The 12,267-nt window shown below is 39.1% G+C and overlaps 1 protein-coding gene across 3 annotated transcripts in view; it reads left to right on the top strand.

Annotated features, from left to right (window-relative positions):
* NVL (nuclear VCP like) overlaps positions 1-10,355 on the top strand; it is a 212,584-nt gene extending 202,229 nt beyond the window's left edge. For all 3 annotated transcript variants that reach the window (XM_033936124.1, XM_033936126.1, XM_033936127.1), the window contains 2 exons: positions 109-179; positions 10,005-10,355. In XM_033936124.1, the coding sequence (XP_033792015.1) occupies positions 109-179; positions 10,005-10,049 (116 nt within the window). In that variant the 3' untranslated portion in view covers positions 10,050-10,355. The remainder of the gene's footprint in view (positions 1-108; positions 180-10,004) is intronic.
* The last annotated feature ends 1,912 nt before the right edge of the window (positions 10,356-12,267 follow it).

The following is a 12,267-nucleotide window of genomic DNA, read 5'->3' as shown; positions in this document are numbered from 1 at the left end:
ATAATTGCTTTCAGGTTCCTATTGAAAATGAAAAATGTATTAGACCTAAATAAATAGCATAACTAGCCAATCATTTGGACTCTGTCCTGTTTGTCATTGTCTCCACAGGAGAAATCAAGGTTAGCCAAAAGCACTTCAAAGAAGCCTTTATGAAAGTGAAACCATCAGTATCAAAAAAGGTAAGAGCTTCAAGTCTGATCACAGGACAGGATCAATTTGTCACGAGCCCCTAGGCATACAAATCCACTGGAACCCCCTGCCTCATCCTACCCCACCCCATCCCTGCCACACCCCCACCATGCCCCGCCCCCTTTATTTACCCATTTTCTTATTTACTTCTTTATTTCAAAACAAACAACAAAGATTACCTTACCAGTGCCAGTGTACAGTATTTCTTCTATGCAACCTCAAAACATCTTTGAACAAATTCCCCCTTCCTTCCTAGAGGAAGAGATCTTCAGCTGGCAGGGCTTTGGGAAGCCCACCAATTTATATTTTGCATTTGGGTAGGATGCATGGGGCATGGCAGGAAGAAAATTTAGTGCCCATCATTTTATTGGACTAATACATTTCTCAGTTAGCTTTCAGAGGTTAAAACCTCTTTCTTCAGGTTAGTAAACTATACTGCTGTTACAGTATCCCTGTTCTGACCTGAGGAAAGGAGTTTTGGTCTCTGAAATAGTAAAAAATGTATTTTTTTTTTTTAAATTTTTATTTATAAGTTTTTCATTCTTACATTATTTGAGAAATATAATATACAATAAATTATTACATATCTTAAATATTATCATTAATAATACATCATGTTGAAAATATAATATGATATCACTTATACATTAATATGTATAATATAAATCCCATTCCCTTTTTTATATAATATATTTCATTAATTATTCAAAACCCACCCCAATCATGTATATTTTATTTATCCTTGTGCTAAGAACTTAATCATTAGAATAATTTGTCAATGGTTGCCAAATTTTATTAAAATTAAGAAGATTTCCCTGTTGTAAAGCTATTATTTTTTCCATTTTATAAATATGACAAACAGAATTCCACCAGAATGTGTAATTTAATTTGGTGTAATCTTTCCAATTTTGAGTAATTTGTTGTATGGCGACTCCTGTTAGTATCATTAATAGCTTATTATTATTTGCTGAGATCGGACTCATAGTTCTCATAGCAGTGCCAAATAATATGGTGTCATATGAGAGTCCTACATGATTTTCTAGTAATTTATTAATTTGGGGCCATATTGAATTCCAAAAAGCATTTACATAGGGACAGAAAAAGATTAAATGATCTAACGTCCCTATTTCTAATTTACAATGCCAGCATCTATTAGATCTAGTACTATCTATTTTTTGCAGGCGCGTTGGGGTCCAGAACACTCTATGTAATAAAAACAACCATGTTTGATTCATAGATGCTGACCTTGTAGATCTTAATCTCCAGGACCAAAATCTTGGCCATTGAGATTCAGAAATTTTCTGACCAATCTCAATACTCCAAATATCTCTAAGACCTGTTTTCTTTTTTTTATTTAAAAATCCATATATCATTTTGTACCATTTTGCGGCTTGGTGACCCAAAAAATCCGTCTGGAAACATAGAACCTGTAGGCTATATTGATTATTTAGATTTTTCCATTCAGGGAACCCTACCTGAATGGCCTGCTTCAATTGCATCCATTTAAAATATTGTGTTTTATTTAAACCAAATTTGTTTTGCAATTGTGAAAAACTAAGCAGTGAACCTTCTGATATGATATCATTCAATGTTCTTATTCCTGCATTTATCCATTGTTTCCATACGATTTTATATCCGCCAATTCTGATCCTGGAGTTTATCCAAATTGATTGATTTAGAGATTTAGCAATAGGTTCTGGTGATAGATTACTGATATATCTCAATGTTTTCCAAGTGTCAAATAAAATTCTGTGGTCTTTGTATCTTTTAGGCATTGTTATAGTTATTAATTGTTCTGGATATAAAGGGAACAGGAGCCGCCATTCTAAATACAGCCAATCTGGTACATTTTCTAAAAGGTCTGGGAGGATCCAATACATACCCTGTCTTAAAATATAGGCTTGATGATACCTATAAAAATTTGGAAAATTTACCCCCCCTTCCATAATTGGTCTTTGTAATGATACTAAAGCGATTCTTGGTCTTTTCCCACACCAAACAAATTTTGTAAGAATATTATTAAGTTTTTTATAAAATGACCCCTGAAAAAATATTGGAATCATACTCATTTGGTAACAAACCACAGGCAATATCATCATTTTAATTGTTTGAATTCTTCCCCACCAAGAAAGATGTAATGGATTCCATTGCTCACACATTTCTGTTATTTTTTTTAATAAAAGTTTTTCATTCTCTTTGACTGTGTCTTCTATTGTATTTTTGATCATAATTCCTAAGTATTTTATACCATCCTCTTTCCAAATGAATGAATATGGGTCAAATAATCCTTTGGTACAATGAACATTTATTGGGAGAATTTCAGATTTATTCCAATTAATTTTATATCCAGAAAAAGTACCATATTTTTCTATTAAATTTAATATACATGGAATAGTAGTTTCCGGTTTTCTTAAATATAATAATATATCATCTGCATATGCAGATAATTTAAATTCAAAACTGGTAAATGATATTCCCTCTATCTCCTTAGTTTTGTTTATTGCAATTAATAAAGGTTCTAGGACAATATCAAAAAGTAAAGGAGACAGAGGGCATCCTTGTCTAACTCCCCTATGCAAGTTAAATCTATTTGATAAATTATTATTAATATATAATCTTGCTCCAGGAGAGCTATACAATGTCTGAATCATTTTAATAAAACCGGATCCTATACCAAACCATTGTAAAGCTTGGTATATAAAATTCCATTCCACTCTGTCAAAAGCTTTTTCTGCATCTAAAGATATTAAAAATGCTGGATCATTTATATTTTTTGCTAAATTTAATGAGTGGAATGCTAATCTAGTATTATTTGATGAGTGTCTTTTAGCAATAAATCCTGTTTGATGTACATCAATAATGAAAGGGAGAGCTTTTGCCAATCTTAATGCTAATACTTTAGCCATTAATTTATTATCCACATTCAATAATGAAATAGGCCTGTAATTTGATACCAGAGTAGGATCTTTGTTTGGTTTTGGTAAGACTATAATTATCGATTCTGCCATAGTACCAGAAATTTTTTCATTCTTTAATTGATATTGATATAGATTTAACAGATGTGGTAATATAATATTTTGGAAAAATTTATAAAATTCAACAGTATACCCATCTCCACCTGGAGCGGATCCAACTCTAAGAGACTTCAATGCTGTTTCTAATTCTTTTAAAGATATAGGTTCTTCTAAACTTCCTTTTATATGATCTGGAATATTTGGTCCAATATATGAATTTAAGAAAGTTAAACCGTCTTGTTCTTTATTTTTATAAGAATTAGAAGTATATAATTCTTTATAAAAATCAAGAAATTGTGTTATAATATCTTTTGTGTTGGTATGTGTATTACCTTGTATATCTTTAATTGCAATAATCTTAGATTTTCTTTTCTTTGCTTTTAGAAAGTTTGCTAATAATTTCCCCGCTTTATTTGAATTTCCATAAAATTGTACTTGTTTGTTGAAAATGTCTTTTCTCACAATTTGAGAAGAAATTTCATTGTATTTAACTTTTAATTTTAATAATTCTTGTAATGTATTATTTTCCCATTTCTCAATTAATTTATTTTCTAATAATTTAATTTGCTTTCCTATCTCAAAAAATTGTTTTTTTTTTTTGTTTGTTAATAAATGTTGAATATGAAATAATATTTCCTCTCATAGTTGCTTTAAAAGCATCCCATAAGATTTCAGCGTTAATATCATCTGTTTCATTAAATTGAAAGAATTCTTGCATTTTTATTTTGAAATCTTCAAGAAATTTTGAATCCGCTAATAAATCATTATTAAATCTCCAAATTAAATCTAAGTTTTCAGCATCATAATTTTGAAGATTAATCCATTAATGTATTAAAATTAGTCCAATAAACAGGATCACCTTATGTCCGTTTTCTATTGACAAACGATTAACACGGGCTACTGGGCTAGATGGACCATTGGTCTGACCCAGTAAGGCTATGCTTATGTTTTTAAAACTTTATCTTAAAGCAAAAATAAAACAAATATAATTTTTTTTTCTACCTTTCTTGTCTGGTTTCTGCTTTCCTCATCTTATCATCATTCTCTTCCTTCCATCCACTGTCTGCCCCCTCTTCCATACGGCATCTGCTCTCTTTCTATGCCTCTTCCAGAAACTGTCTTCTTCCCTTCCATCTCTCCCTTCCTCCCAGCAGATTTTAGCATCTCTCTCTCTCCTCCTTTCCTCCCCTCAGATAAGGTATCTGTCTCCTTCCTCCTAGGTCTGGTATCTGTCTCCTCCCCTTCCCCCCTGCTCTGACATATCTCTCTCCACTCCCTTCCTCCTGTTCTTCCCTGGTCTTCCTTCTCAATTTATTTTCTGCCTCTGTCTAAATTATTTATTACTATTCAGTCCTCAATTTCCCTCTTTCATTGTGTCTACCTACAGCTTGCCACCTCTTTCCCTTACCCCTTCTAGTATCTAACTCTATCCTCTTCCCCCAATCCAGCATGTGTCCTTTTTTCTTTCTCCTCCCCACTTCCTTCCAGCGTCTGCTCCCATATTTCACCCCCCTTCCATTCAATGTCTGTCCCCGCTTTTCCATACTTCCATTCAGTATCTGTCCCCCTTCTCTCACTCCCCACACTTCCATTCAGCGTTTGTCCCCCTCTACCCCTTCCATCTACTGTCTACCCTCTCTCTCTCTGCCCCTTCTATCCACTGTTTGCCCTCTCTCTCTCTTCCATATGGCATCTTCCCTCTTTCTGTGTCCCTTCAATAAACTGTCTGTCCTGTGCCCCTTCTCTCCTTTGTACATATTCATTTCAGCTTCATCCCCTCCATTTTTCTGTCTCCACCCCTTCCCCTATGCTCTGGCATCTCTCTTCTCCCTCCCTTCTTTCCTTCCCGCTCAACCCCATGGCCTGGCATCTCTCTCCTCTCCTTCTCTTCTATCTCTCCCTTCCCTCCATGCTCTGGCATCTCCTCTCCTTCCCCTTTGGTCTAGCATCTGTCTCCTTAGTTTCCCTTCCCTTCCCCCATGCCCTGGCATCTTTCTGCTCTCCTTCTGTTCTATCTCTCCCTCCCCCTCTATTATCTGGCATCTCCTCTCCTTCCTTTCTCTCCCTCCCTCCTTTCTTTTTTCCTGTTCTGGCATCTGTCTCCTTCCCTTCCCTCCCCCTCCATGGTCTGGTATTTCCTTTCCTTCCCCTCCCTCCCATGGTCTTGGTATCTCTCTTTCTTCTCCTCTCCCTTCCCTGGTCTTCCTTCTTCCTCTCTTCGCAGTTGGGTACAGCAGCATTTCTCCCCCCACCCCCACCCCTCAAAGCAGCACAGCCTTCATAACTCGCTGCTCTTGCTGGCTTCGGGCCTTCCTCACTGCAGGAAACAGGAAACAGAGGGACTCGGCAGAGAGGAAGGCCCAATGCCAGCAAGAGCAGCCCGTAGTGACTGTTGCCACTGCCAGAAGCTGTCGCTAAGGGAGCAAATGGGCTGCTCCTAACATGTCTGGCTGCTGCCCATGGTAAGGAGCCCCCTTTAGGCCCATCTCTCTTCCCCTCACAAATTTCTTTTCTCCCTCCTGGGCCCCTGACTGCCTGCTGAGGTGAGGTTAGCTTCCCTCCCTTCCACTCCCTCACTGCCCTCTCGCACACTGGCTTCCCTGCTCCGAAACAGGAAGTTATGTCAGGAAGCGCACAGTGTTAGAACCCCGCAGCCTGGGTTCAGTTTGTTTGCGGGCGAGAGGGCAGCAAGGGAGTGGAAGGGAGGGAAGCTGACCTCACCTCACCAGGCAGTTGTGGCCCCCTGCAACTGTGAAGCCAAGGGCAGCTGCCCTGTTTGCTCCCCCCTAACTCTGACCCTGGGGCCCCCCTGATGTTTTCGTGCCCGAGGCATGTGCCTACTGAGCCTACCCTTTAATCCAGCCCTGTCTGAGCATATGGGAATTTTAAGACACTAAAATACCTAAATTTTTAATCAGATAAAGGGATACCATTTTGGAAAGAGTAAAGCAGTGGGCTGAGAGCTAAGGAAGCTAGGGTTCAAATCCTTTGTCTGCCAGAGAACTAAGTTCAATATCTGAATCATGTTTACCTTGAGCTCAAATTCAGAACAGTTAAGTAATTAGATCTAAAGTCCAGACTGTAAAGAGAATGGAATCTCTGAGGTGATTACGTGGCAAAAATTATGGTGATATTGTTTCAAGTTCCCAGAGGGGAGGGCAGTGTTCGTTTTCTGCCTTAATGACTAGTGGCTGACTTTCAATAGCTTGAGAGAAGCATGGTGATGTGATGTTTCCATGAAATAGGGATCTGTGGCAAGCTATGCTTTGGAGCCCTGCTCTAGCCCCAGAACCTGATGGGAGGGGACTGGCAACATTTTTTTTTTTTAAAGTCCTGATTGTAGATTGGTATATTTTAAGAGGATGTTACTCATTCCAGGTCCAATGCATAGATTACTAAACTCTGTCATCAGATAAACAATTTACCTTTACCCTTTATTTGAAAATTCCCCAATGTCTCAAAATTTGTGAGATAGTTATACAATACCTCATGTTGAGTAGCTGATGTTGCATGGTGCTGGCTATGATATCACACTATTATGACCTAATCCCAATCCTTATTAGGGAATTTGTGACGCTGCCATTCTCCTGAATGGAATTTGGCTTAAAGAATTTTACAGGTCATTACTAAAAAGAAATCTTTAGCCTTTCTGTACAGTGCAATTGGCAGTCTTATGTTCAGGAGCTGCTCCCCAGTAATCTGTTTCATTAGCAGCAGAGTCACAAACATCCCATATGCTGCTTGAGTGGCTGCTATTAATCTTTTTTGTAGCACTACACAGAGATATAAGAGAGAGTTCCATCCTATTCAGAGAAGCTTATGTTCTGTTCGAGACACATTGATGATCTTTTGGCAGATCCTGAGAGTTGGGAAACAGCTTAAAGCGTTTCCCAGTTGCTGGCTGCTACGGGAAAGGTCTTAGAATGCACTGTGTGTGAACTTGTTAAATCCTGATGTACATAGGAAAGTTTGCTTTTTAAGGCAAAGTATAGAGGTTGGACAGGTTTTAATTAAACATACATGGAAGATAATGGCAGATAAAAGACCTTATCCCAGGACAAACAGGCAGCATATTCACACAGATGTGTGATGTCATCCACAGAGCCCCAGTACAGACAGTGCAAAAGTGTAGTGTCACTTTAAACTTCTTCAAAAGTCTCGAGACTGCCCATACCGTGCATGCACCAGTGCCTTCCTGTCTGACGTCGGCTCGTGGGACCATCAGTGTTCCGGAGAGCTGAGAAGCAGTGTTTTTGGGATTCTCCACAGTGCGTCTACATCCAATTCTCGTTTTCATGCATAAGCTGCTCATTAAAGGTCCTGCCACGGCAACTCTATTGTTTTTTCCCCTAATTTTTCTTATATATAAAATTTTCATATTATGGGGCTCACTTTCAAAGCATAGACACACTAAGGGCTCCTTTTACGAAGCCGCTTTAGCGTAATAGCGCGCGCTAAACTATTGGCCACGCTAGACATTGAGCTGGCGTTAATTCTAGCTACGTAGCACAGGTTTAGCGCACACTAAAAGCTGTGTGCACTAAAACCGCTAACGCGGCTTCGTAAAAGGAGCCCTAAGTACCATAGGCTTCTATGGTATTTTGTGTCTAAGTGCTTTGAAAATGAGCCCCTATATATGCAATAATCTAAAATGAATGGCAGAAATAGAATTAAAATGAACAGGAAAATATCTATGTAAAGAGGAAATAACAATCAACTATTAGTCCACAATAGAAGGACCCAAGAGTAAGGTAAATATCAATATAGAAAAAGAAAAAAAACAGCTTCTGATAGGTCGCTGTGCGTTTCTTAACACCATGTTTTTGCACTGCCTTCTCTGTGGCAGTACGCAGAAGGTTATCTTCAAACAGTGAGTAAAGGGAAGTTAAGTCCATTTTCATTAAGGAGTGTTTGATGAGTATTTACCAACAGATCCTATTTGTGTTTTTAGGTTAGCCTGAATTTCACTTGAGGCCATGAGGCGGTGGCGTTCCAGCCTCAAAACGATCATCAGCCTTTTGGTTTTTTCATAGAAACATGATGGCAGATAAAGGCCAAATGGCCCATCTAGTCTGCCCATCCGCAGTAACCATTATCTCTTTCTCTCTCCGAGAGATCCCACATGCCTATCTCAGGCCGTTTTGAATTCAGACACAGTCTCTGTCTCCACCACCTCTTCCGGGAGACTGTTCCACATATCTACTACTCTTTTTGTAAAAAAAATTATTTCCTTAGATTACTCTTAACTTCATCCTATGCCCTCTCATTGCAGTCAGAGTTTTCAGTATGCTTTATTGCCATTAGTGGTTTTCCACATTGATATTTCTTGCTGGCTACTTTTTTTGTAAAGTTTTTATGTGCTACAACTAACCAGAACAAAAGTTTGGGGGTTTTTTGCCTATGATTCTTGGGTGGTAGAGTGTGAGTTCACCTCTCCCATTGTCTGAGGCTTTTTCTTTCGCTGGTTAGTACTGTCTTGGTGCATAGAGGTTTTCTTTAATGAAGTGAGTTTTTTGGGGGTTTTTTTGTAGTTTCCCTCCATTCCCTAATTTGTTACTTTTTAGAATGCAGCAGTTTCTGTTGCTGTTCCTTTACTCCCATTTTTGCCCAGTCTTTTTCTTACTATGGACTCATGAGCACTTTAGCTGAGGCTAGAGAGGCCTGCGGTTTTTGGATATTCTTTTGGGAAGTTCTTTGACTTCTCAGATGAATTGTCACCACATCCTTGGAGCAATTGTGGCAGGCCCAGCCATTCTTGCATAGATTCACCACTATTCCTAGTGGTCTCCTTTCGGAGATAATGGCTGTTACTGAGATTTGGTGGAATCCTAGAGCTTCAGAAATGGCTTTGTAACCCTTTCCAGACTGATATATTTCAGCAACTTGTTTTCCTCGTCTCTTCGGGAATTTCTTTGATCTTGGCAGAGTTGTCTTGTTGAAACTTTGTGGTGACTACTTCATTTTCATGGCTGCAATCAAGTCTGACTGGGTTCAGTCAGTAGTATATAAAGTATGTGTTGGATAACGTTCCTTAAACAGTGTAAAAATTGCATTATGTTTACTCAGATTCCTTTTAATGTTACATTTTGTTTGAAGATCATAAACCATTCAGTGAATTACTGTGGCTGCCTGCATCATTTGAGATAAGTAAATTTGAAGATACATTAAACAGTAATTCAAATGAATATAGTTTTAAGAGAAGACTCAGTGGAGAAGATTTTATAAAAATTAATATTAAAAGAAAGAAAGAATCATAATAAATATAAAAAAAATAGAATAAAAAAGGAAGGGGGAGGTTTTTCAGGCTCAATGAATGAAACGTGGAACCTTCTCACACTTGGCTGAGATTTATTCCCTGTCTCCAAGCAGGTTTCTGAGATCCTTATCCTCTCCTTTATTACACCTTAATATTATTTTTTTTTTATACCCCAACTTTCCCAAGGTGGATCACAATAGTATACATACACAAACAGAATCACATATAGTACAACAAATCGAACATGAATAAAACATAACAATGATAATGTAAAGCCTCCCTAAAATTACAGAGGCTAACAACACCTCGCATCAAAAAAACTATAAATCAAGTCCTTATGTTTTGAACAGTTATTTTGGGAACAGTTGTTATTTTGGGATTTTTTTTTTACATCACTTTAAGTTGCTGAAATGTTTTTCTAAATAATATTTGAATGCAAACTTAGAGGCTAAATGATTATATTTTTGGACGTGCCCTTTGTAGAAAGTACTTTCATTATACATCATCTTTCTTTTAACTGGGTTTTTTTCTCCTCTCATCCATAGGATCAAATGCTGTATGAACAGTTGCAGCAGTCACTGAGCCAGTAACAACTGGAGTTGTCAGAGCTGTAAAAGAATATCTGGACGGCATTCAAATAGATGATTTGACAGGTGCCGTGTCACTTTCAGCCTTTCCTTCAGTGTCCTGTAACAGATTAACCTTTCTAAACCAGGAGAAACAGAAAACAATGATGTTTGTTGGACTTCTCTAGAAAGTTTAATAGTAGAACTTTCTGGCAGCTTCTTTTTGGTGCTAAATATAGCACAGGAGACTTGACTTATTGTGGATTCTTTCTGTAACTGCTGTTTTCATAATGATTTGAACATATATTTAATAAATGGACATGTGTCTAATAAGCGGTGCTTTACTTCACATTAAATTGATGTGAGAGACTGGAGATAAATGTATTTTGTGACAGGTGATATAGGTGCTTATTTTCAAAGCACGGACATAAAAGTACCATAATAACCTACAGTATTTTGGTACCTTAAGTGCTTTGAAAATTAGCCTATAGTGAGATTACAAAATCACAACTGTGGCTTCATAAAGATATAGGGGTCAGTTTTCAAAGGGATATATATCAGTTGCGTCCCAAACTGTGGGTTACCCAAGTAGGGTTGTGCATGCTATATATAGGGTCAGAGCAGTACTGATTTCTATAGATACTAGCAGCAAAGTTAGGGCAGGTCCAAGTATGTATTTTATAACATAAATGAGTGCACAAAGCAATGTTACTTATCGTAACAGTTGTTATCCAGGGACAGCAGGCAGCTATTCTCACGTCCCACCCACCTCCCCTGGGTTGGCTTCTCTGCTAGCTAGCTGAACTGAGGAGACACACCCGGTGCATCGGGCAGGAAGGCACTCGCGCATGCGCAGTGCGGGCAACTCGAAACTTCGAGTTTTCTTCAAAGAAGCGTCCGCATAGGGGCTCCGTTGGATCACGTCACCCATTGGTGAGAATACCTGCCTGCTTGTCCTGGGATAATTATATTTATACCATCATTGGTGCAGGTGGAAATGTGGGGAGAAAGTCCCCGCCAGAGGAGCTCTCCTTTGTCATTTTTTGGAGGGAGATGGCTAATATCATCACATTTGATTGGAAAGTTAAGGACGAGCCTAGGGCTAAGATGTTGGACATCTTTGACTATGAAGACCCTTCTAGGGAAGCTATGACAGTGTCCGTGCATGGCATCCTACATGCAGCACAAATTAATCTGGACTTCTCTGTCTGTATCTTGGTAGTTGGACACTATGTAAAGAGTCTAAAAGGCTTCGGGATTCGAAAAGCAACAGCTGTCGCACCATTCTATAGTGGTTGAATCTGCCCTTAAAAGAGGTAAGAGTTCAAAGACCCACACCTCAGCACCAACCACCACCAGCAAGATGCTAGAACCTTATTTTAGGAGGAAGGTTTATCAGGCCTCTATGCTGTGTCCTGCATTCTGTCCTGTCAGCTCCGCTTGAGTACCTATATGCAGAACTTGGTGCACAGTGTAACAGTTTGCATAAGAACATAAGAACTGCCATCTCCGGATCAGACCTTCGGTCCATCAAGTCCGGCGATCCGCACACGCGGAGGCCCTGCCAGGTGTACACCTGGCGTAATTTATAGTCCACCATATCTTTATATGCCTCTCTTAGGGAGACTCTCTGTCCTCAGACAAGGCTGCAACTTGAGCGTTAGTAGCCAAGCAAAAAGTGTCGAAAGCAGCAGAGTGAATTCACGGGTGGACAAGGAAGAAGCAGCCTGTTTAAAGTGCTGCCGGCCCGACGATGCTTAGGGAGGTACTGTATTTAGGGCTCGCTCGTGGTCGGCGGCGTTCAGATGGGAGGGAAGGATGGGGTTTGGCGGCGGGGGTGGGTGCTCGGGGTAGCGGTGCTTGCTCAAGGGTTCTGCTGCACAAGGGAGGGGAGGGAGGGAATAGAAACAGCCGGTGAATCCCAGGACTAGGGCTTATTTTTAGGGTAGGGCTTATATTAAGACCTACCCTGAAAATCCTGCTAGGGCTTGTTTTCAGGGTAGGTCTTATTTTTGGGAAAACATGGTATATTTAATCACAGTTAAATCTTAATTGCAATTAAAATTAACAGCACTAATGCTGACTGCCATAGTATGAAATGAGCATCTATCACCCTATCAAAGCCTCTCACCCTTGGAGAATCCCCTCTTTACAAAGACCTTTCCAGGAACATCCAGTGCCTCCCAAAGACACCACCACCAAGCCTACCTTAAGGATGTCCTATTGGTCTAGGGTAGAGCAG

This window comes from Geotrypetes seraphini, chromosome 3 (assembly GCF_902459505.1).
Source record: "Geotrypetes seraphini chromosome 3, aGeoSer1.1, whole genome shotgun sequence".
NCBI lineage: Eukaryota > Metazoa > Chordata > Amphibia > Gymnophiona > Dermophiidae > Geotrypetes > Geotrypetes seraphini.
Note: the sequence above shows the minus strand (reverse complement) of the source record. Positions and strands in the feature narration are given on the sequence as shown.